The sequence below is a fragment of the Rhincodon typus genome, chromosome 48, assembly GCF_021869965.1.
Source record: "Rhincodon typus isolate 14 chromosome 48, sRhiTyp1.1, whole genome shotgun sequence".
NCBI lineage: Eukaryota > Metazoa > Chordata > Chondrichthyes > Orectolobiformes > Rhincodontidae > Rhincodon > Rhincodon typus.
This window is the reverse complement of record NC_063379.1, coordinates 2,052,512-2,079,195: the sequence shown is the minus strand read 5'-3', so window position 1 is coordinate 2,079,195 and position 26,684 is coordinate 2,052,512. Positions and strand designations below refer to the sequence as shown.

The 26,684-nt window shown below is 39.9% G+C and overlaps 1 protein-coding gene across 1 annotated transcript in view; it reads right to left on the bottom strand.

Moving 5' to 3' along the window:
* The window catches only part of LOC109922390, an 84,417-nt gene extending 58,160 nt beyond the window's left edge, over nucleotides 1–26,257 (bottom strand). Inside the window, exons 1-6 of the mRNA XM_048620746.1 lie at nucleotides 26,151–26,257; nucleotides 25,084–25,216; nucleotides 23,155–23,283; nucleotides 9,705–9,869; nucleotides 4,048–4,161; nucleotides 3,120–3,176 (exon numbers count right to left, since the gene is read on the bottom strand). Of these exons, the coding sequence (XP_048476703.1) occupies nucleotides 3,120–3,176; nucleotides 4,048–4,161; nucleotides 9,705–9,869; nucleotides 23,155–23,283; nucleotides 25,084–25,215 (597 nt within the window). The 5' untranslated portion in view covers nucleotide 25,216; nucleotides 26,151–26,257. The remainder of the gene's footprint in view (nucleotides 1–3,119; nucleotides 3,177–4,047; nucleotides 4,162–9,704; nucleotides 9,870–23,154; nucleotides 23,284–25,083; nucleotides 25,217–26,150) is intronic.
* Nucleotides 26,258–26,684: the final 427 nt, after the last annotated feature.

Genomic DNA, 26,684 nt, shown 5'->3' with positions numbered 1-26,684 from the left:
CACCTAGGAAATGAGGAGAGTTGTAGGGGTTGGAGGAGGGTGCAGAAATGATTTCAATGGGCTGCAAGATTTTTATTTTTTTTCTATTTTTACAGCATGTAGGTACATTTTATAGCAAAATTGCCATTAAATAAGGTTAACTTAAAACAAAAGAAAAAAGTTGATAACACTTCACTCTTTTAAGGAACTGGGTTTCCTGTAAGGAAGTATGCTGTGCGATACATATCACATAAATAAGGCAGAATTATTTCTGCTTGTATTGTAAGAACCATGGAATATATATTACTTACAGAAAAAAACACGAGCTCAGGAGCTGGAGTAAAAAGTAGCGAGATGGAATATATTATGATGCCAATGGCTGTTGCGACAGCACTGACGCCATTCATAAGTAGCCCTGCTTTCATCTAAGTACAATAAACAAAGAACATACGATGTTTCAAATAGGGTCTGCAGTATCAATCTTGCAATAACTGAATACCTATTACAGCTTTTCCCAGAAGTAGAAGAAGGAAACTTTACTTATTATCAAATTCCACTATGCTCAATTTGTTTGAGGGAAGGAGGATGGACTTGATTGGAAAGCAACGAGACTGAGGAGGACCTATTATTTACGCAAGGTTAGATTATTCGCTCCCTTTTGACTCCTGTTTCTCATTCTATGATTTCGTATTTTAACACATGAAGTTGAACAATTCTGTTAAAACAGACCAAAAAACCCATACCATACAAACAGAAGAAATAGAAATAGGAATAGCCCAATTTCCCTCTTGAGCCTGTTCCAGGCTCATGGATCATGGTTAATCGAACATTCCTCACATTCACTATTCTGCCCTACCCTGAAACCTTTGATTCCCTTACTAATCAATAATCTATATATCTCAGCCTTAAATATACACAAAGACTCTTCACCCACAGCTCTCAGTAACAAGAAGTCCCAAAGACACTCAACCCTCTGAGAGAAGAAATTCCTCTTTGTTTTAGTTTTAAATTAGCACCCTTTGTTTCGGAGACTACGACCTCTAGTGCTGGACTCTCACATGTGGAGAGACACCTTCTCAGCATTGATCCTGTCAAGCCCCTTAAGAATCCGATATGCTTCCATGAGATCACCCCTCATTCTTTTAAACTTCAGTGAGCAGAGTCCCAACTTGTTTAGCCTTTGTTTGTAAGACAATCTTTCCATACTGGAGATCACCCTAGTGAACCTTCTCTGAACTGCCTCCAATGAAATGACACCTTTCTTTAAATAAGGAGACCAAAATTGCTCTCAGTGCTTCGAGGCGGTCTTACAAGCATCTTGTATGTTGCAGTCAGATTTCCCTACATTTAAAGTAGGGAAACACCCTATGTTTCGTGCACAATTACCCTCAAGTACCTTTGTGTTGCAACTTTCTGTAGATTTTCACCAATTAAATAATACTGTTCTTTTGGTCACCCTTCAAAAATGAACATCACATTATACTTTACTTGCCAACTTCATGCTAATTTACTTAATCTATCAAGATCTCTCTGTAAACTGTTTTCATCCGTCTTGCAAGTTGCCTTTCCACCTATTTTCCTATTGCCTGAAGATTTGGCTACAATACATCTGCTTCCTTCCTCCAAGTCATTAATATATATTGTAAACAGTTACGGTCCCGTATCTGATCCCTGTGGAACCTGACTTGTTACAGGTTGCCAATATGAGAAAAAAAGCTCTTAACCCCATTAAAATAAAACAAAGGACTGCAGATGCTAGAGAACTGAAACAAAAACAGAAATTGCTGACTCACCAGTTCTGATAAGAGTTACTGGACTCAAAACTCTACTCTCTTCCTGCAGATGCTGCCAGTCCGGCTGAATTTTGCCAGAAATTTTTATTTTTGTCTCTTATCCCCAGTCACTGTTTCCTGCTCACTAGCCAATTTTCTACCAATACACTACCTTCAAAACCACAGTCTTCTGACTGAACCTTTTGGTGGTACCTTGTCAAATGCCTTTTAGAAGTCCAAATAGAACACATCTACTGATTCCCCTTTATCTGTTCTGGTTGAGACTTTCTCGAAAAACTGTAATATGTTGGTTAGACACAATTTCCCTTTCATGAAGCTACACTGATTCTGCTTGATTAGATTATGATTTTCGAAATGTGCCGTTATTACTTCCTTAATAATTTATTCCAACAGTTTTCCAACAATAAATGTTAGGCTAATCAACCCATAGTTACCTACTTTTTGTCTCCTTCGCTTTTTGAATAAGGGTGTCACATTGGCAGTTTTCCAAACCTCCGGTACTTCTCCAGAATCTAAGTACTTTTGGAGAATTACAACCAATGCATCCACTGCTTCGGCAGCTACTTCTTTTAAGTTTCTTGGATGGTAGCCATCAGGACCAGGGGACTTACCTGCCTTTAGTCCCATTAGTTTGTCTAATACTACTACTCTAGTGATGGTAATGGTACTTAATTCTCACCCGTATTCTTTAGTATTAATGGGCTGTTCAAACCATCTTCCGCCATAAGGACTGATGCAAAATCTCCGTTGCCATTTCCTCATTCCCCATAACTAGCTCCCCAGATTCATTTTCTAAGAGGGCCTTTGTTCATTTTAACCCCTTTCTTACTTTTCATATATTTGAAGTTCTTAGTGTCAGTTTTTATACTCCTTGCCCTCATAGTTTATTTACTTTCTCTTTTTAGTTCTCCTTTACTGAAATCTGAATTTATCCCAGTCTTTGGGGCTATCATTGACTTTTGCCTCCATATATGCTTTTTACTTTCCTTTTATATTTTCTTACGCTTCATTGGTTAGCCATGGTTGGTTTATTCCTCTCCTAGAATCTTTCCTCATATTGGGAAATACTTTTACTGAGAGTCATAAATTACCTCCTTAAGTATTATCTTACACCACTCAGTCACTAAAGATTTGACTTTTACATATGTGATCAGTAGTCTTTTTGACATTTCCTACTTTCATCACCCTTTCAGGCAGCATAGTCCAAAAAATAATGTCTTAATGCGTAATTTTTTTTCTGCTCATCTCCTAATCTGGCTTCCATGTGTTGTTAATTGGGCACACAGGCTCCTAGTAGAATCAGCAACTGGACATGCATACTTGCAACATAAACTCTTGACTACTCACAATAAATCTAGTTGGCTTCCTCTTCAGCTCAACGGTGAAGGATCCTGAAATAATATACTGGAAAAGAAACCAGTCAGATGGCAAAATGTTACAGCTGGGTTCAAATTACTTCAAAGCCATCCAAAAAGTTATTGGTGTTAATATGCAATAATGATGGGAAATTCCTCCTGTGTTCCTCCCATATTTTGCATGAAGCATCAATGGATGCATTATAAATCACACATTGTGAAACCTCAATCCTGCAATTTAATAAAACCCTACACTTATACCAAATAAGGAGGTAGAAGCTTCATTTGTCTCTTTGGGTTTTCCTGGGCAGTTTATCTGAATCAGTGCAAAACATTGAGGATTTCAGATTTAAGTTATGCTCAGCACAACAGGGGGTCCAAATATATACTTTTCCACAAGATGAAAAAGCATTTGGCATCCCAGAGTTAGACAGGAGTCGGCATGGCTGGAGTTCAGACTTGGTGATCAGCCTATCTTGAGTCATCGTCCATCTGCCCAGTGGCCACCCAGCAAATTCTACACCCAAATTCCTGGCATGCAATCTCACCTCACGAGGCTGTGCAGCAGACAGGAACAGGAGTTGGCCATTCAACCCTTCATGTTTGGTTTATCATTCAACAAAACTGGGTCCATGTCTTGAAAAGAAATTAACCAACCCCAGGATTAACATTATTTATTAAACTGTCGTCCACTGCTTTTACAGGCAAGAATTCCAAAACCTTGATATCGTTATTTGAAGGAGCACCTTTCTAATTTTTAGTTTGTAAAATCTAACCAATTTTATCAGGAGTCCTCTCTCTCTCTCTCAAAACTCTGATTAGGCCTCTTTGTGAGGGCAGCAATTTGTTGTGGTGTATAACAATGGCTGTTGTTACCCTCAGCACACAAGACTGCCACAATCTAACCAAGAGAAACTGACCCAAATTCCAGTCCAAAAAGCTACGCCAGATCTTCCCGCAACTGAATAAACCAGAGAAACAGAGAGAGGGACGCCGAAGATAAGCTGGATAATGCCAACCAATATCTGTGTGGCCTACAGTGAAGAGAAAACAGAGAGAAATTTTTTTCCGAGCTAAAAACAGAGAGTAACAACAGTTATTTCTAAGTTATTTTGAAAGAATCTTAATAGATAGTTGTAAGTTGGAATTGTTTATGAACTTGCTCTGCTGGTGGTTAACTTTGGGGCAGTACCATATGAGCTTTTGTTGAATCACTCGTGCTTTCTATGCCAGCCTTGATTTTTATTTCCATGTAAAACAGATAAAAAGAAGTCATGTTATATGTGCTTCCAAAAAAGCTGGTAAAAGCAAATTCAACAGTAAAGAGGATATAAATATTTAAAGGAGAAATTATTGCAGGGTGTGAGGAGTGGGATGAATTGGATGGCTTTCTCACAGGCACAATGGTCAAATGACCCCATTTGTTTTACATAAAGATCAGACTTGGCATAAAATCATTCCTAAATTGCTGTAAGCCTTGCTGTATTGACATAAACCAATTTCACCACACCTTACGTAACTGATATGGTATCACCCTGATATTTGCTGTTATACCTTAGCCTCTGCTGAAAGCAAAAGTGTGACTGTCTTGGCCACAGGAGAGGTGCCAGATGACTGGCAGACAGCTAATACCATGCCATTTTTCAAATAGGATGGTAGGGAATAAACCAGGAATTTACAGGCCATTGAGTCTAACATCTGTGGTAGTGAAATTTTCAGGAAAAATTCTGAGGGACCTAATTAATCTCTGATTGGAGAGGCAAGGATTAATCAAGGAGAGTTAGCATGACTTTGTAAAGGGAGATCATTGTCTGACAAGTTTTAAATTTTCTGAGGTGACTGGGTGTGTAGATGAGTATAGGGCAGTTGATGTAGTCTACATGGACTAGAATAAGGTTTTTGGCAAGGTGTCACATAGAAGATTGATCAAGAAGGCAAGAATCCATGGAATCCAAGGCAATTTTGCAAATTGAATTTAAATTTTGCTTCATAATATGAGGCAGAGGGTAAAGGTCAAAGGGTGTTTTTATAATTGGAAGCCTGTTCCAATGTCCATTGGCATACTGCAGAGTTCAGTGCTGAGTCCTTTGTCATTTGCAATGTGCATTAATGATGTAGGCACAAATATAGGCGGTTTCATTAGTAAGTGGTGAGGAAGAAAGCCTTAGTCTACAGGATGAGATGGATGGCTTGTCAGATGGGCTAAACAGTAGGAAATGGAGCTTAATTCCAAAAAGTGAAATGTATTTGGGAGGACAAACCAAGCAGTGATTACATTTGAATGATAGGATCCTAGGAAATACAGAGGATCAGAGGGACCTTGCAGTGCATGTCCATAGATCCTTGAAGGCAACAGTACAGGCAGGTAAGGTGGTTAAGAAGGCATATTGGATGCTTGGCTTTATTAGTCAAGAAATTGAACACAAGGTAAGGAGTTTTTGATGGAGCTGTGTAAGGCATTAGTTAAACCACAGTTGGAATACTGTGTGCAGTTCTGGTTGCCAACACAAGTATTTGATTGCAGTGGAGAGGGTACAAAAGAGATCCATCAGGATGTTACCTGGGCTGGAGCGATTTAGCTATAAAGAGAGACTAGATAGGCTGTGGAAGTTTTCCTTTGGGGAGGGAACGCTGAGAGGAAATTTAATGTGTACAAAGTTATGATGCGCATAGAAGTGAGGGCAGAAAAAATCTCCTCCCTTTTGTAGAGGGATCAATAACTAGTAGGCATAGATTTACAGAAGAAGCGGGAGATTTAGAGGGGATTAAAGGAAATATTTTTCCTTCTGGTGGTGGTGAGTATCTGGAATTCATTGCCTGAAAGGGTGGGTAGAGGTCTTCACAACATCTAAGAAGTATTTAGATGATCACTTGAAACACATAGCATACATGGTTATGGGCTAAATTATGGAAAATGTGACTGCAAAAGATAGGTGCTTAATGACTTGTGTGGATAAGATGGGCTGAAGGACTTCTTTTCATACTATAAAATTCTGCCAATATTATTAATGGAGTGTCTCAAGTATGCTAGTGCTGTTCTCACTATTAGAACATTTGGAAATATTAAAACTCTGTATATTAAATGATGAGAGTGTCGTAGTAGTGTCCCTACTTATAGGCCAGAGGCTTGGCTTCAGGTCCCACCTGCTCTGGGGGTATGTCATAATATGTCTGAACCGGTTGATTTAAAATATGTGAATCCAAAATTCCAAATCACTTTTTCAATGGTTTGCCTGTCCCATGTGTTTTTATCATTCACATGGTTAGCAAGTTTCACAATACCCACAAAAAAGAGCAGAAGAAACACAATTTAAACTTCCACAAAACTTCTGATGAACCACAGAATTATGACAGCACAGAAAGAGACCATTCAGACAGTTGTGTGTATGCCAACTGTCTGCAAGAGCAACTCATGTAGTCCCAGTTGTCTTCCTTTACCCTGTAGCTCCACAAATTTTTTCTCATGCAATTATCTAACTCAATTTTAAAAAACACAACTGTATCTGTCTCCACACACTTTCAAGCCAGGCCTTCCAGATCCTAACCACTGGCTGCATAAAACATACTTGTTCAAATTGCCACTTTTTCCCCAATGACCTTCAACTGGTGAATTCTGGTTTCCAATCCTCCTGCCAACAGGAACAGTTTCTCCACTCGACTCCACTGAGGTCAGTTTTCTCAGTAAACTAGATAGCAAAAATGTGTTTTAATTTCTGTGCTAATTCATGGAGGCTTGTCTCCTTGCCTTACCACCTGCTTGGTGCAGACTAGCACTGTTCAAGCTTTCTAATCACTTGCCTCTCTCACTAAGGTCCCCTGTGGTCGAGAATTAATTACTGTACTGTACTCTTCCCACATCCTTTACGATTTTGAACACCTCTATCAAATCTCGTCTCAATCTTCTCACCTCCAAACAGAACAGTTGTAGCTTGTCTAATCTATCTTCATAGATCAATCCAAGAACATTGTCCTAATTCTTGCAACTATTTTCATGAATCTTTTCTGCATCTTCCCTAAAGCCTTTACAGCATCCTCATGTTGCCTGGCCTGCTGTGTTCCTCCAGCTCCACACTGACTTATCTCTGACTCCAGCATCGGCAGTTCTTACTATCTCTGAGTGGGTTATGGCATCCTCAAATTGTGTTTCCCAGAATTGGTGTCAATGCTTGAGACTGAACTAGTTGTTAATCGTAACTTCCTTGCTTTTTGACTTTATGCATCTATTGTTAAAGTCCAGGAACTTGTGTGCTTTATTAACTGTTTTCTAAACTCTTTGTGTCTCCTTCAATGATTTATGCACCCAGGTTCCTATCCTCCAGCAGCTCCTTTAGAACTGTACCCTTTAAAGAGGCTTTTAACAGGTACAAAAGGAGCAAATCAGTGAGGCCTTAGTGGAATATAGAAAGTGCAGGGGGCAAGTTTAAGAAAGCAACTAGGAGACTAAAGAGGGGGACATGAAAAAACACTGTTGGGTAAGCTTAGGGAGAATCCAAAGATATTCTATAAGTATATCAAAGGGAAGAGGATAACCAAGAAAAGAGTAGAGTCTGTTAGGAACCAAGGGGGCAATCTGTACGTGGAAGTGGAGGACACTGGCAGGGTATTAAATGAGAACTTCACATTAGTCTTCACTTCGAAGAAAGAGGATGTCAGTACAGAATTCAGTAAGAGGGATTTTGAACTCCTTTAGCAGTTTGACATAGGGAGTGAGAAGATATTAGTGGCTTTCATGGACTTAAAAGTGAATAAATCCCCTGAATGAGTTGTATCCCAAACTGTTGTGGGAGACAAGGGAGGAAATTATAGGGACTCTGATGCAAATTTTTAATTCTTCTGTGGTCAGAGGAGAGGTGTTAGAGGACTGGAGGATAATGTGGTTTCACTTTTCAAGAAGGGTGGTGGAGATAAACCAGGGAATTACAGACAAGTGTGTCTCACATCAATGGTAGAGAAACAATTAGAGAAAATTCTGAAGGAGAGAATTAATCTCCACTTGGAGAGGCCAGGTTTGATTATGGATAGTCAGTAAACACTTTGTCAGAAGGGGTCACGACTAACAAATTTGTTTGAACTCTTCAAGGAGGTGATTCAGTGTGTAGACCAGTAGCACAGATGATGTAGTAGTTTATATGGATTTCAGTAAAGCTTTTGACAAGGTCCCACATGGAAGACTGATAAAGAAGGTAAAAGCAGATGGGATCCAGAATAACTTGGCAAACTGATGGTGGAAAGCTGTTTATGTGACTGCAGTCCAGGGTCCACTGGCATACCACAGGGATCAGTGCTGGATCACTTATTGTTTGTAATGTGGGGTGGATGATTAGTGCATTTGCTGATGACATGCAGATTGGCCAGGTGATTGACAATGAGAAAGAAATTCTTATGTTACAAGACAATATAGGCAGATTGGTCAGATGGAGTTTAGCCCTAATAGGAAGGAGGAAGTAACAAAATAAAGAAGTGGTCAATGAATGGTTGGATACCAGGAAGCTCAGAGGAATCTTGGAGTGTTTGTCCACAGATTCCTGAAGACAGTAGGGCAAGTTAACAGTGTAGTTAAAAAGGCAAAATGAAAATTGAAGGAACTGCTGATGGTGTAAATCAGGAACAAAAACAGAAATTGCTAGAAAAGCTCAGCAGGTCTGGCAGCATCTGTGAAGAAAAGTCAGAGTTAACGTTTCGGGTCCAGTGACCCTTCCTGTGGTTAAAAAGGCATATGGGAAACTTGCCTTTATCAGTTGTGACATAGATTCACATGCCTGGAATGGAGCAGTTTACCTGTGAAGAGAGCTGGATAAGCTTGGATTGTTTTTTTTAGAACAGAGAAGGCTGAGAGGGGACCTCACTGAGGTTTCTAATATTATGAGGGGTGTGGACAGGGTGGATTGAGAACAGCTGGTCCCCTTATTTGAAGGGTTAATAACAAGGAGGCATAATTTTAAGGTGAAAGGTTTGAGAGGTCTAGAAGGGAATTTGAGGTAATATTTTCACTCAGAGGCTGATGGGAATTTGGAATGTAGGAAGTTTCACAAATTTTAAGAAGTACTTTGATGAGCACTTGACATGTCATAACTTTCAAAGCTCGGGCCAAATGCTGGAAAGTGGGACTAGTGTAGATTTAGAGTATTTTTTGTTGATGCAGACTTGATGGGCCAAAGGGCCTCTTCTATATGATTCTATGATTTTATGTTGCCTCTCTTTGGTCTTGTTACCAGAAACAATTATTTCACCAGGTTAAATTTCATCTCCCACAGGTTCGCACACCCCATAAAGCAGTCCATTTTCTCCTGAAGACTATCACTTTGCTTCCCAGAGTTCACTATAATTCTGACTTTTGAGTCATCTAATGTTTGAATTAAATCAAATCTTTAGGCAATCCTGGCTGAAAGAACCAAGATTAAATGAATGTGAACTGGAAATTTTAACCAAGCTCAAGATTGATCAACCAAATTCCAGAAATAAATAGTTCTTTAACAAACCCTTGTCAAATTCACATTTTGAGCAGAGAAAAGGGTAAATGCACACTAGGGACTGCCACCATTTCACATTAAGAAAAGAAAGGAAATTTGATGTTTACTCCCAAAGCTTTAAGTTCTCTCCTGAGAATCCACATCTCAGACGAGGCTGTAGATGTTGTGGAGTTAACCTGTACCGCCACTGGGATTCTTGTAGCTTCTTGCAGTATATGATGAGTTTTGCCTTCAACCTTTCTCCCTTCAGCTGAAGTAGGGACCGATGTTTTCTGTTGGAAAAAAAGTGAATCAGTTATCCTTCTATTATGTTTTCAATAATCTCAAAGAAAGGATTTGGCACATGAACATTTTAGAATAGAAGAAATAGAAGTAAGAGAGAATCTTCTATCTCAATGCCATTTTCTACCAACTGTTCTACCACCCATGGTGAGGCCAATATGCTCAAATCTGCCAGGTCATTTCGCAAAATACCATAAATTCCTTCTATTGGAATTTGTTTCACAATCTCACTACATTTTCTCCATTTATCAAGTCACATTTTAATGCAACTATATATAATGAAACTGGTTTACAATCTCCATGTATACCTCCAATTAATATTATGTCCTTCATTAATTCCTCTGGAAAACAAATATTTTCATTAGCCAGCATCAATGACTGACTTTCTCCAGCATCTATCAAAATCTTTATTGGCTTACCTCACTGATTTGAAGCACAAAGAAAAGCCTTTCATACTCAAAGTCTCCAGTCATCTACTTCTCCACATCAATATTTCAAGACAAATTTTTATGATTCTCTGAGGCATCTTTCCTTTTTTTAGTACTGAAATAACTCCACAGAGGCCAGTATCCCGTCACCAAGTCACCCTTTATTTACACGTGCATTTTACTTGACACTGTCCAGCTTTCTCAGAGCCAGCTCTCACAGTGACACTCCTTTTTATATCTGTCAGCCAGGACTCCCTGATTGGACCAGGTTAACAAACCCAATCAGGGAACTCATATTCTATGAGGTTCACATGGCTGACCTTGATAGAAGCACTACAAGGATAGTCTAAAGAAAAGTTCTCTTTTTACCACCAATACTGTTTTAATACCTATTTCCTTTCCAGAACATTCCTTAGACATTTCTACTACTGCATTGATCTCCGATTTAACTCACAGCAACTGGCTTTTGTATATCAAATCTGATTACAATGGAAGTACATCAGTTTTATAATACCATTTTTTGTTGTAGCCCTTCTCCTTTAATACTTTGGTACCTTCTGTATATTTTCTAAAACAAGTACCTCTTCCGTCCATAGATTTTTTAAATTCATTCAATTTCCTTGTGCATTTCCATATTATCATCTCCCCACCTATAATTGGCTGTTAGAAATATCACAGGTATCTGCCATAACTGCTGCTTCACTGATCTGCAATACATGATATTCATGTAAATACATTTTTAAGAACGTAGGAATGCTATCTCTGAATTCTTTCACAATCATAATTTCCCTTAGATTCTCAAAAATGTTCTCTTGAGCAATCTAATCTATGATCTCACAGCATTTCATAGAAGAATCCCTACAGTGTGGAAGCAGACCATTCGGCCTATCGAGTCCATATCAACCCTCCGAAGACCATCCTACTCAGATCCACAGCCCCCATGCAATCCCTGTAACCCTGCATTTTCCATGTCTAATTCACCTAGCCTGCACATCCCTGGATACTATGGGCAATTCAGCATGGCCAATCCACCTAACCTTCACATCTTTCGACTGTGGGAGGAAACTGAAGCACCGGCAGGAAACCCACGCAGGCACAGGGAGGATGTGCAAACTCCACACAGAGAGTCGCCTGAGGATGGAATCGAACTCCAGTTCCTGGCGTGGTGATGCAACAGTGCTAACCATTGAGCTACAGTGCCGCCTCCTGTTAGTTTCTCCCTTTAAAAAATCGACATCTGTGTGATTAGTTTTCTTTCTTAATCCCAAATTTTAAGTGATAAACTTAAGACTTAAGCTCATAAACATTGATTATTGCCTTTTTGGAAGTTTCATACTCTGCAGATTTCTGTTTTGATAAACTGGTGAATAGAGCTGGAGTCATACAGCACAGTAACAGGCCCTTCGGCTTGCCTCGTCCATGCCGACTAGGTTTCTTAAACTGAACTAGTCCATTTGGTTGCATTTGGCCCATATTCCACTAAACCTTTCCTATCCACGTACCTGTCCAAATGTCTTTTCAATATTATAATTGTACTTGCCTTTATCACTTCCTCTGGCAGCTTGTTTCAAATAGCCACCACCCTCTGCATGGAAAAGTTGAATTCGGGTCCCTTTTAAATCTTTTCCCCGTCACCTTAAACCTATGCTCTCTAGTTTTGGACTCCCCTACCTGGGGAAAAGACCTTGGTTATTCACTTTATCTATGCCCCTCATGATTTTATAAATCTCTGTAAGGACTCCTCAGCCTCCTGCGCTCCAGGGAAAAAACGTCCAGCCTATCCAGCCTCTCCTTATAACTCAAAACCTCCAGTCTCGGTAACATTCTTGTAAATCTTTTTTTGCACCCTTTCCAGTTTAATAACATCCTTCCTATAGCAGGATGATTAAAATTGTACACAGTGCTCAGAATGTGACCTTGCCAATGTCTGTAACAGCTGTAACAAGACCGTCCCAACTCCTGTACTCAGTGCTGTGACCAATGAAGGCAAGCATACCAAATGCCTTGTTCACCACCCTGTCTACCTGTGATGCCACTTTCAAGGAACTATGTACCAGCATCCCTAGATCTTTGTTCAATAATACTCCCCAGGGCCTTATCATGAACTGTGTAAGCCAATCCCTGGTTTGTCTTACCAAAATGCAACATCTCACGTTTATCTAAATTAAACTCCATCTGCCATTCCTTAGCCCACTGGCCTAGTTGATCAAGATCCCATTGTACTCCTTAGATAATCTTCTTCACTCTCCGCTCTACTGCCAATTTTGGTGTCATCTGCAAACCTACTCACTGTGTCATCCAAATTGTTTATATAAATGAGGAACAACAGTGGACCCAGCGCTGATCCCTGTGGCATACTGCCGATTACAATCCTTCAGTCTGAACAACTATCCTCTACCACCACCCTGTTTCCTACTGTCAAGCCCATTTGGCTTGCTCTCACTGGTTGCAATGTGATTTAACCTTACTAACCTGTCTACTATCCAGAACCTTGTCAAAGACCCTGCTAAAGTTCATGTAGACCACAGTTACTGCTCTGCCTTCATCTATTTTCTTGGTCACCCCTTCAAAAAACTCAATCCAGTTTGAGACACGATTTCCCAGGCACAAAGCAATGCAGACTATCCCTAATCAGCCCTTGCCTTTTCAAATGCATTTAGATACAGTCTCTCAGAATCCCCTCCAAAAACTTACCAACTGACCTTAGGCTCACTGGTCTGCAGTTCCCTGCTTTTCCTTGCAGCCTTTCTTAAATAATGGCACAACATTAGCATCGTCCAGTCTTCTGGCACCTCACCATGGCATTCACTGATATAAATATCTCTGCTAGGGGCCCCGCAATTTCTTCCCTAGTTTCTTACAATGTCCTTGGATGCACTTGATCAGGTCCTGGGGTTTTATCCATCTTTATACATTTTAAGAACTCCAGCACCATCTCTTTTGTAATGTGGACACTCTTTTCATAACATCACGATTTATTTCATCAAGTTCCCTAGCTTCCATGTCTTTCTCCACAGTACATGCTGACGCAAAATATTCATTTAGGATTTCACCCATATCCTGTGGTTTCACACATAGATGGCCTTGTTGATCTTAAAGGGGTCCTATTCTCTCCCTAGTTACTTTTTTGCCCTTAATATACTTGTAGAATCCCTTTGGATTTTCCTTAACCTTATCTTCCAAAGCTATCTCATGTCACCTTTCTGGCCTCCTGAATCAGCATGTTCAGAGATGTTATTTACACACCTCTGGTGCAGGTGGGACATGAACCTTGGTCTTCTGGCTCAGAGGCACGGATACAACCATGAGAGCCCTCACCTCATTCTTCAATATTTTCTAATCAACCTGTTAAGAGACTTTATTACACATCTCTGGAGCAGGTAGGTCTTGCAACTGGGCCTCCTGGATCAGAGGTAGGGACATCACCACTGTACCACAAGAGCCCTTGCCTCATTCTTTTTTTTAAAATTTAACATATTTTTCTAATCAATCTGTTCAGAAATGTTATGACACTTCTCTAGAAGAGGTGGAACTTGAACACAGACCTCTCAGTCCAGGGATAGAGACACTACCACTATGCCACAAGAGCTCTCACCTCATTCTTCTCATCCATTTTTCCAATTAACCTATTCAGAGATGTTATTACACACCTCTTTAGCAGGTGGGACTTGAACCCAGGTCTCCCGGTCCTGGAGGAGAGAACTTCCACCGCGCCACAAAACCCTCACCTCACTCTTGTAAAAAGCTATTTTCAAATGAACCCGTTCAGGGATGTTATTACTCACCCTTGAAATAGGTGGGACTTGAACCCAGGCCTCCTGGCTCCAAGGTAGGGATACTACCACTGTATCATAGGACCCGTGGCCTCATTCTTGTACTGTTTTAAATTAACCTATTTTTTCTAACCAACCTATTCAAAAATGTGATTATATACTTCTGGAGCAGTTGGGACTTGAACCCAGGCCTCTTGGTTCAGGGCTGGGGGGTGCCTCATTCTTGTGAAATCAGATGAATAAAGTGCTCCACCTGTTTCGCTGTTCTTGATAAGTCAGTTTCTTTATCCCAGGAATCAGCCTCAGTCTCTCTTTTGAACTGCCTGCAATATCACTGCATCCTTTCTTAAATACTAGGACCAAAATTGTGCACAATACAGCGTCACCAGTAACAGGACTTCACTATTTTAAAATTTCAAACCCTAGCAATAAAGACCACAATTCCATTTGCCTTCTTAATTACTTGCTGCACTTGCATGCTAACGTTTTGTGTTTCATGCACAACACCACCCAAATCCCTTCAAACTACACATTTTTGGACTTGCTTTCTATTTAAATAATAGTTTGGTTTTTGATGCTATGATGTAAACTGTTTTCATTTGTGGTGAGTTTTTGAGTTGGCAATAAGCGGGTTTTCAGTGTCTGCAGTTAATGGCTACAAAAATGCTTGGAAGTTAATTATTATGATTTTTAAAAAATATAGATTTTAAGCCCAGATTTGGGGTGAATGGCACTACTAATGGAGTGACCCAGCAAGGTCAATCATAGAGTGTCAATGTCTATGAGAGATTTCTGGAACTCGGTATTTTTAAACTTAAGGGAAACACCCCTAGCTTAGAGAAGGTGACTTTTAGTTTCACTTTATGACTGAGTATTGAGCAATCCTCTGAAGTCCTTAGAATTGGACAGCTGTATAGACCAGTACTCCTGAGAAAGGAAGAATATGTAAAGAACTAGGTTATCTTAGAGCGAAGAATTATTGTTAGCCCCACTGCAGAAGAGTTGGGACAAAACCCGGATGGGCTTACTTCAAGCTGAGTGCATTTAAACAGGTATTCTGTTGTTTGACTCCAAATGTTGAAGTCTCAAGTAACTTAAACTTGAGCTGTTAGAGACAGGGACTCAGATGTGAGTATTGTACCAGTGTTTTGTGTACTGTACCACCAGGAATGTGTTTTGGGTATGTCAAAAGCTATTTCGTTACTTGTCAATTTATTAAAAAAAATCTAGGATTAATGGGATTATACATTTGCTAGTTATCTAAAATCTTTGAATTGTATTATATTATTTGCATTTTTGTTTGGTTCATTCAATTTTATCTTCTTTGGCTAATAAACTTGTTTTATTGTTAAAACAAAATCTACAGCATTGCATGTTTATGACTCCATGAGATACCACTTTACTAAAACCAAAACAAATCAAAATATGATTTGTCAAGCCAAGCTCCTATCTGGGATCTGAATTGTCCAGTAATATCATCAGCTGGGATCATAACAATTCTTCATTAAAAAGTGCATGAACTTGCACTCTTACATAGAAGTGCATTAGCCAAGTTTTTAGCCACTCTCACAACCTATCTGTATTCCGATGGAGATATCTTATCTCCTCCAAAGATATGCTTTCCGACCTATTTTTATATTGTCAGCAAATTTGGAAACATTACACTCTACCTGTTCCACATTAATGTAGATAATAAATAATTGAGGCCTTAAGATGATCCTTGTACTCCACTAGTTACCTCTTTCAAACCTGAAAAAGACCCATTAAACCCAACTGTCTGTCTTCTGCGTGTTAGCCAAACCATGCTAATACATTAACGCCAACATGCTGAGCTCCTACATCTTGCATTAACCTTTTCTGTGACATCTTATCAAATGACTTTTAGAAATCTAAACTACTTTCCTGGTTCCACTTTGTCAAATTTCATCAAAGAACTCCTGAAAATTTGTGAAATGTGATTTCCCTTTCACAAAGCTACAATGATTCTTCTTAATTTTGTTAAGCTTTTCTAAATGTTCTATTTCTTCCTTAAAAATGGACTCCAGCATTTTTTCCAATGACAGGTATTAGTCCCAGCCCAGATAGCTTGGATAAAATGCTGATGAGATTGTTTAAAGCTGAATACGTTTAAGCAGATATATAATAGCTTCTTCCTGAAGCTATACACAACTCCAGTTCAAAAGCTGAAGTCACATAAGCTAACTGGGCTATAGTTTCCCATTTTCTGTCTCTCTCCCTTCTTAAATGGGGTGTTACATTAATGGTTTATCAATCCAGTGAAAACCTCCCAGAATCGAGCGAGTTCTGGAATATTTCAACCAATGCCACCATTTCTTTTAAAATTCTTGGATACGGCCATCAGGTCCTGGTGACTTGTCTGCCTTTAGTCTTACTAATTTGTCAAATACTTTGTCCCTCATGGTGGAAACTGTCACAATATCTTTCCTCCCATTAGCACCTCGGTTATCTGTTATCTTTGGAACGTTTATAATGTTTTCTGCCATGAGTGCTGATACAAAATATTGGTTTCAATAATTTGCCTTTTCCTGTTCCCTGTTAATTCCCCAGGTGAATCCCCTCAAAGGTCCCACACATACTTTACTCTCTTTTTACAAAAAGAAGTTTGTGCTGTTTGTTTTTTTTATATTTGACACTTTATTTTCATTATTCTTTATTAGCTGGTTTGTGAAGAAATTCCCCATCTACAGGCATACCACTAGTTTTTGCTGCTTTATATCCTTTGTATGTTTTTGATTAGATACACTCTTTGACTGCTTTTGTTAACCACAGGTGGTTTATCTTTCCCATAGAGTCCTTCTTTTTGACTGGTATACATTTTTGCTGGATGTTATTATGAAATATCTGCTTAAATCTATGACTCTATGTTTGCTACTGCCCATTGATTGACTTTCGCCTTATATTTTCCAAGCCTGCTTTAGATTATTCTTACTACACATCTCTGAAACTGCCCTTATTCAAGTTGAGGGCACTGGTTTGATACCCAATCTGCTCTTCCAAAGATTGAATTTGAAATTCAATCATATTGTGATTGCTACCCCCACCCCAGACAATGTCTATGAGATCTTTTATTAATCTTACTAAATCTAAAATAGCCTGTTCCCATGTAGATTCTGTAATGTACTGCTCTAAGAAACTATATCTGATGCAGTCTATAAACTTGACTTCCACATTACCCTTTCTCACCTGATTTGTCTAGTCAATGTCCAAATTAGAATCACCCACAACAATTGTTACATGCCTCTATTATTTCTCAAATTATTCATTGTCTTCCAGTGAGGCAACTCTTTAGGGGCATACAGACAAATCCCACCCGTAACTTCTCTCCCTTGCTATTCCTTATTCCCATTCAAACTGAGTCCACATCATGATCTAGTGCATTTATATTACTACTCATCACTGCATTGATACTGTCCTTTATTAACAAAGCAACCCCAACTCTTATTCTTGTTTGCCTAATCTTCCAGAATGTTGAATAGAGCTCCCAGTCTTGAACAAACAGAGAATGCTGGAGAATCCCAGCAGGTCTGGCAACATCAATGTAGAGAGAAACAGAGATAAAATTTTGAATTCAGTATGACTCTCCATCAGAGCTTTCCACTTTTCATTTTGCTTTTATCCCAGCCATGGTCACCTTGTAACCACGTTTCCATAGTAACTATCAAGTCATAGTCATTTTGTTATATTTCTGTTGTCAATTTATTTATCTCGTTAAAAATGTTGCATGCATTCATCAGGGAAAGAACCTTGGGCTTTGAATTTTTTTTAACTAATATTACTTACTCAGGTTCTAATTTCTAATGCATTCTTCTGCATATATTTTCTAATTGTTCCTGTCACACTTTGAATATCATTTGTCTGTTCACTACCCTGCGCCTCTGCTCTTTTTTTAAACTCCCCTTGAATCGAATCCTGCACTACCCTGCGCCTCTGCTCTTTGTTTAAACTTCCCTTGAATTGAATCCCACTAAAGTAAAACAAAAAACAATGGATGCTGGATGTCTGAAACACACAAAAATAGGAATTACTGGAGAAACTCAGCAGATCTGGCAATACCTATGAAGAGAAAACACAGTTAATGTTTTGAGTCCAGTGACCATTCAACACTGAAAAACATTGGCTTGCTTTCCATTTAGAAGTATCAGAATTTGATTTTTTTTTTCTTTTGCTTAGTGGAAAACCCATAGATTGTAAAGCTTTTGGTTTCAATTTGCACAAGATCTGATCAAAGTTAGACATAAAATCAGTTTCTCCTGGAGAATGGAATTAGCTCAGAACAGTTAGGTAATAGGTTACCTTGGTGTAAGGCTTTTAGTTTGAAAATTCCAGACCTGAACTGTTTGGTTAGAACCCTAAATAGGTTATTTGATGCAAAGAGTTCAGTTGTGTCACAATCAAGGGAAGGCTACAAAATTTGCAAAACTGGAAATTAAAAGAAACAGATAAGTCAAACTTATAGCTGTGATAGAATATCTCCCTCTACAGATGCTGCAAGACCTGCTAGTTTTTGAGTCCTGCAAAGTGATGGTTTGGAATAGATACAATTGTATTTTTACCATGTGTTTTGAAATCTTCCAAATTGTGTAATATGTAAATAGATCAGATTATTTTACTTTGACTTCATTCCTTTTGCATAATAAACTTCTGTTTATTGCTGAAATCTGCAGCATTGCATGCTTATGTTTCAGTGTAAGATCATTTTGTTAAATTAAAAGAAATCTATCAAGCCAGATTGTCTAGGATCTAACTACTCCAATAATAACATCAGCCGGGATTATAACACATAGGACAAGCTCACAACCAAAGAGATGGTTTTGGAATGAACACCACACAGGTATGGAGGAGCATACATCATCTAATATTTTATTGCTGAGGTATCTGAACTTGGAGGAGTACTGGAGGACAGCTCTATGATGAGCTCTGGTCTCATCCATTAATAAGCTAATGACAACGCATAGACAAACAGGGAATGTCTGGTAGAGGTACTAGTGATCATGCACATACTGGAGCAGAAGTCAGAGGAGTTTTACAAGTTCTGCTTGTTGTTGTGGCTCTGGCTGCTCCATGAAATGGGTGACAGCCACCAAGGGGTGCTAGGTCCAGGAGAGTAATCAGTATCTGCTGGATACACGAAGTTCCTCCAACATCACCAGAGTTATGGAAGCATTCATTTGTTGGCAAAGTGAAAGGGGCAAAGTGACCTTAATATTCATCCAGATGCCAGTCCTCATAAGGGGTGAGAAGGGTGTCATTGCATATCAAGAGGCAGAGACAGTGACAGATGAGCACCCAGAACATCACAGGACTCTCTAGAGGTGTGCCACTGCTCCTCCTCTCTGCCAAAATGTCTTCATCCGTTTCAGCCAAGGAGGCTGCATCTGCATCTGCACAAGGGGTGCTCAACAGGTGGGACCACAGAAGGCACCCACAAAACTCATTGGAAGCATACCAGCAAAGCGGTTTGCAAGCTTCCTCGGCTCAACAGTTTCGAGATGGCACCAAGATGTAGTTGTAGAGGAAAGAAAAAGAGATTACACACTGAAATCATGTTTAGTGCTTGGATGTGAAACTTTCATACAACTTGACATTTTACACAAATGTATCTCCTTCTTCCAGAGTTCTCGATCTCTTTCAAACTGTTAATGCTTCTTACTATTTCTATTTTCCTTGTAGACTATCTCGAAGAGTGCTGATCAACATACACTCTAACATACACATTATGTTGAGCAGTGCAAAGTATCCTGAGGCTGTCATTTTCTGTTGCCTTCTGGAAGGAACATAACTTCTGGAAAGCAGGAACTTATGATGACTTGATCAATAGGTAGACTTAAACGATGTATAGGTTAGCTCCTTTACATCTCTCTAATAAATAAATCCTTTTGCAAACTGAAGTTTAAGTCCTTTGTGCCCCATGTAATTTTTAAAAATTCATTCATGGGGTGTACGAGTCACTGGCTAGGCCAGTATTTTTTGTCCATCCCTAATTGACCTTGGGAAGGTGAGGTGACCTGCCTTCATGAACTGCTGCAGAGCATGTGATATAGATACACCCACAATGCTGTTAGGGAGATAATCCTAGGATTTTGGACCACCAACAGAAATTGTAACAATATAGTTCCAACTCTGGTTTTCTCTGACTTGTTGGTGATGAATGTTACTAGCCATTTATCAGTCCAAACCTGAAGGCTTTCCAGTTCTTGTTGCATTTGGACACAGTCAGAAATCACATGACACCAGGTTATAGTCCAACAGGTTTATAGATACAGACTGTTTAAGTAAATGAGTTTAAATAAGAACTGAAATTTGTGCAATCATTAGCGAACATCCCAACTTTGATGTTATGATGGAGGAATGGACATTGATGAATCAGCTGAAGGTGGGTGCATCTAGGACATCACCCTGAAGAACTCCTGCAGTAATGTTCTGTGGCTGAGGTAACTGACATCCAACAACTATAAACATTTTTCTTTGTAATGTTCCAACCAGTGGAGAGTTTTCCCTGATTCCCATTGACTATAGTTTTGCTCCTTGATGTCATATTTAGATAACTGCAGCCTTGATGTCTAGGCCAGTCAACTCCCCTTGAGTTCAGCTCTATTTTCCATGTTTAGACAAAGGTGTTAATGAGGTTATGAACTTAATAGGCCTGGAGGAAGTCAAACTGGTGTCAGCAAGTAGATTATTGTTGCATAGGTGGCACTTCATAACACTGGCGATGACACTTTCTATCACTTTGATAATTGAGTAGACTGGAGCAGTAATCGGCTTGGTTAGATTTGTCTTGCATTTTGTAGACCAGACATGTCTGAACAATCTTCTGCAATGCTGGCTAGGTGCCACTGCTGTGATTGTATTGAAATAGTTTGTCTATGGGCACAGGTAGTTTGGAAGCACAAATTCTCAGTACTACTACTACTGGAGGTTGACAGGGCCCATTGCCTTCTGCAGTGCTTTCAGCCATTTTTTTGATAATAAGGAGAGTAAATCGAATTGTGTGAAGGCTGACAGCTATGATGCTTGGGATCTCAGAAGGAGGTTGAGATCGATCCTGTTTAACTTTATACTGATACCCTAGCCTTATAGCATTCCTTGTTCAAATCTTCTGGTCTTTCACCCTCCCAGGCACACTTAATTATGCTAGTGTGTTCCCCACCCAAGCGTACAGCACCCATTCTTCTTCATTCCCCCGGCCCTACCACTGTGATTCTCTCCTCTGTATCCCAGTTTCCTATCTTTATTTCCCAGGATTCTTCCAGTGTTCCAGATAACCCTTGAGTTCCTCTTTAAGTTGCATTTCCTACTGTCCCTTTCTAGCTAACTCATCTTTATTTGAACCCATTTAGTTGAGCCCCTTTTTGAGTTAAGTCCCACTTCCCCTGCCCTAGTCAGGTTTGCTGGAGTCAGCTAGTGTGGCTGCCTTGTTTGGACAGGCTTGTTGACTTGGTCAAGCTTCTCCCTTACACAAAGTGTTTAACAACAAGTCAGACTGCATAAGGCTGAGACTTTTCATGAGCTGGTTGACACCCTGGGTTGTTAATGAATATTCATGCCATGGTGAATGTAAAAGAGACTGACCCAAAAATACTTTGAGAACTTAATAACAAAGCTTTCACTCAATTTCAACAAGCCAAACTTTTGCCTACCACCCAATTAAAGTCCTCGCACCTCTGCTTCTAAAAGCTTTGGGCAGGTCTCGAAGATTCTGCCCTTATGAACTGCAGAGCTACAAATTGGGAGAAATGTTGGAACTTATATTTAAAATGATGGATTTACAGACAGCTATGACAGAAATCCACCAAATGGTGGAAGTTTCCCATTCCTGAGAGTTTCCAACCCAGAAACAACAATCTCTCAGCTTCTACTCTACCAAGCCCTCTTAAGCATTTATACATTTCAATGAGATTAAGTCTCATTTTTCTAAACTCCAATGTACGGAGGCCTATTCCACTCTATCAAATGCTTAGTTCAGCCATTTCCATTTGGTGTGGTTGGTTCTGCGCCTTTTAAATTCAAGATTACTATACATGACATTACCTTCGCTGAAGCCCAACCATCAACATCCTGCTGGTTACCATTGATCAGAAACTTCTCTCCTGCGCCCACTACTGAAATTAAGTGGTGCTACAAGAGCAGGTCAGAGGCTAGGAATCTTGCAGCAAGTAACTCACCTCCTGACTCTCTCCAAAGCCTGTCCACCCAAGATAGAAGTCGGGAGTGTGATGGAATACTCCTCACTTACTTGGGTGAGTTCAACTCTAATACTCAAGAACCATGACACCATTTAGAACAAAACAGCCTGCTGAAATGGCATCACATCCATTACCTTTAACATTCACTCTCTTCACCATCAACATACAGTGCCAGCAGGGTTTACAGTACTATTTACAAGATGCACTGCAACAACTCAGCAAGGCTTCTTGACAGCACCTTCCAAACTCTACCACCTAAAAGAACAAAGACAGCAGATTTATGGGAAGAGATAGTAGGAACTGCTGATGTTGGAGAATCTGAGATAACAAGGTGTAGAGCTGGATGAACACACATGCCAAGCAGCATCAGAGGAGCAGGAAAGCTGACATTTCGGGTCTAGACCCTTCTTCAGAAAAAAAAAACAGCAGCTGCAGGATTCCCTCTAAGCCACTCACCATCCTGACTTAGAACTTTGTTATTTCTTCACCATCAGAGTTAAAATCCTGGAACTCCCTCTCAAACAGCACAGTGGTGTACTGAGCGTGCCCCCCCTCACACCCCACCAACACTCCCACCCGCACACCATCCTCTCCCAGAATTGCAGCGCAAGATAACCTCTCAGTGTCACATTAGAAATGGACAACACGAAGCAGATTTGTTAGTGACCCACTCAAAGGAATTAATAAACTAAACCATTAAATTCACGAAACGCAGAAGTATCAGACATTGCTAGCAAATGGGGACAACAGCAGGCAAGCTGAGTTAAGTTAAAATCATCTCTAAAAGGGTGACAAAGGAATAAACATTTCCTATTTACAAATTACGTGACTAGCAGTATAAATGTATAAACGGTAGAGAAATCTTACCCTCACCTGCTGTGGACTTTGCTGCGGTACACTTGGTGCAATCCTGGTAAAGTGAGGAGTTGTCGTTGCCACTGGTTCTGGCGCTGCTGTTTGCACCTCCAATTGTACCTGGCGTTCCTGAACAACTGGCTAGAAGACAGAACAGATTCAATTTTTAAAATGCTATAAAATCCTGCGTTTTCAGGGATTACATTCCTAGAAAATACCTTAAATGGTTATTTTCATAAACAGTGAACATGGCAGATGACACACATGAGCAGTATGCACTTTCTATCCCAGGGAGTTTTCTTTTAATTTTTTTCTTTAAAATTACAGATAGTCGAAGATTAGATTTGTAGTGGGAAATATGGTAGACAGTAAGTTTCGAGCAAAAGACAGACATGCAAGAAAGGGGAACTGAATGTGGTGAAAATGATAGAATCTAGAACCCTACTGCCCTGTCTCCTAATTTACAAGGCGTGCCTCCTGAACAGAGGACTAGCAACAGCTGTATTTTAAAATTTTCCACATTTGAGTTCAAAGCTCATCATGGCCTCACCTCAGTTCACTATATCTGTAGCCTCCTCTATTTCCAATCTTACCTTTCAGCTCCTAAATTCCTCCCTGTCTACATAACCTCCTCCAGATCCTACAACCTTCCCTATCTATGTAACCACCTACAGCTATTACAGACCTCCCTATCTCTGTTACCAATATCAAATCTTCCAATCTCTGTAACCTCCTTCAATCCCAATAATCCTCCCCCACTCTCTGACCTCCTCCAGCTCAAACAACCCTCCATATCTCTGTAACCTCCTACAACCCTCCATGACCTCTCTGCTCCTCCAATTCAGGCCTCTCAAGCATCTCCTAATTTTAATGGCTCCACCATTGATGGCTGTGCCTTCATCACCTGGGCCCCTAACTCTGGAATTCTCTCTGTAAAACTTCCACCTCACTCTGTCATCCTAAGATCTCAATACATAGCTCACTATTCAATTTTGTTTTAGATACCAGATATTATGAACTGCCTTGAGAAATTTCACTTTGTTCAAGATGATGGGCAGTATCTTTTTGGGGTCTGAAAGTGGGCTGTGGCAAGAAATTTGGCAGAATCACGAGAAGTCCAGCAAGGCCTACCTTGAAGTAGAACAACTCAACGCACCTTTTAACAAAGTTCCAGGCATTGAGACACGATTCTCTATAGGCAACAGTGAGTTATAGGGAATTATTGCTTGCTAACTACCCTATTAACCGCAGATCTCACCTTATAATATACCACATGCAGTGAACAAACTAAAAGTTGAGAATTGTCAACATGAAGCTTAGAGCAGATACGTTGTGACTTTGGCTTTCTGCTTGCTCAATACAGCCTCCACGTTGGACACCATGCACCAACATCTCAGGGCACGGTCCATGGGCACCAGCCATACATGTAAAACGGTAATAAGCCGCAAAAATGTAGTACCTTTAATGTAGTAAAACATCCAAAGGTGCAGCACAGGAGTCACCATGTCACATTAAAAAAAAGTTTGATCAAACTGGAGAGTTGAATATATAAGTGCCAATGATGGGAACAGGATTATCACAGAATTAAAGGACAGTGCAGATTTTGGAGGATTACGAGCTGGAGGAAATTACAGAGAGAGGGTCAGTTGTGATCATGAAGGAATTTTAAGAAAAGGATGAGCTTTTTAAAATGCTGGACCTGAAGCCAACAGAGGGAGCAAACATGGGCAAATGTGATTTGATGGGAGTTAAGGATATCACACCGTCATTCCTAACATATAGAGAATGAGCAAGGCAGGGGGCTGACATGGGGCAGGGGGATGTATGAGCTGAAAGAAGAAATAGTGGGCAGATGCTTGATGCTGCGAGATCAGGCAGCAAGGTGGAACAACCCAGCTACAGGTTACAGGACATACTTTCTATCTGATTTCATGTACTTACATTGAATGTTAGGTGCTGTGACTTGGGTGAATTTGGCACCGCAGGGACATTAGGACTTTGCATTGCCCCAGCACTCTCTGTAGTTTGTGGTGAAGTGTCACTGGTCCAGTTGCCTGCAGTTGGATCCTCCATACTGAAAAATTATTTTAAAAGAAAAGCAACAGGTTTAAAAAACTTTCCTGTCCTATGCTGCTTCTAAATGAAGTTAATCTTCACAGAATTGTGCTTTAATGGAAAACAATAATTTACTCAAGAAAACCTCACTTTGAAGTGCAAGTTCAACAAGACTTTTGTACATCATAACTTGCAGAACATGCAATATCTTGCTTACTAATATGAATAACACACCGCACACTGCATGGCATTGGTATACTGTAAATGTTTCAGTTGCCCAATTACCACTCACTCAGAGCTTGAATCTTCTCTATCACTGGTATCCTCCTTTTGGTTCATCATCTTATTTTGGGTATATTCACTCTTGAATTTTATCTTCCCCTTTCCCAGCTGCTGTGTAATTCTTTTTGAAATGTTGTATATCAAGCTTAAGGTGCATGTATCGCTTTGCCAAATGTTACAGGTCACCCTTTGGATGAGTATCACTGTTCCATGAGTTGTATATCAGCCTCATAGATGTTGTATATCACTGTCAGGTCTGTATCACTGTTGTAGAGGAATATGTGCTTGTCAGAAGTTGTAGACCTCTCTAGTATATCTGACTTCCTCAGATGAATATGTCACAGTTTCAGGTATATGTCACGGCTTCAGATGTATACCCCTCCTTCAGTTGTAACTTACACTCTCAGGCATACAATCAGTCCTTCAGGTGTATAGCACTCTCAAATAGTGTATATTTCTGTTTGGGGCTATATCACTCTCAGGTTTATATCCCTCCCTCAGCATGTATCATTTTCTTATGTAGATGACACTCCTCTCAAGTGTTGAGAGACTTGCCTCTCAAGTATTCTTTCATGTGTGTATACACCTCTCAGGTATTATCTCTAGCTTTCTCTGCTACATTTTTTCTCAAGTCTTTTAAAAGTGCTGTTTCCTTTTACAGGGTTTCCTACCTCTCTCTCGGTTGCAGTATTGTTTTACTTTCCACGCTATTTTCTCTTTTCAGTTGTATACTCTTCTTTCAAATGCGTTTCCCCCACTCTCAAGTTATTTCCACTCTCCTCTCGCAACTGCTATGTGCTCCTCTGTTACATCGCACTCCTGTATTAGGTGAAAATACTTCACTCAGGTAATGTAAACTACTTCTGCCTGAGTTGATTTTGTCCCCCAAAGGTTTGTGTATTCTTCTGACAGGTATTCTATGGCCTCCTCTCAGATGTAGTAGCAGATTCTGTGCTTGCGCCTGTGAATGCTGCACTGTCAGCTGGTGTATCCTTTTGGTCTTAGCTATTTGATCCTCTACCTCACTCGCATGTTATAATCCTATCCCTCATATATTCCTCCCCTCTTCCATTCCCTTTCCAGTAAGATGTTCTCTGTCTAGTGTCTTCCGCCCTTAAGATGTTCTACTCTCTTTATGAGGAATCTCTGGGATGTTGGAGGCTTTGTCACGCAGCTATGTTCCTGTCTTGGATGGACATTCCTCT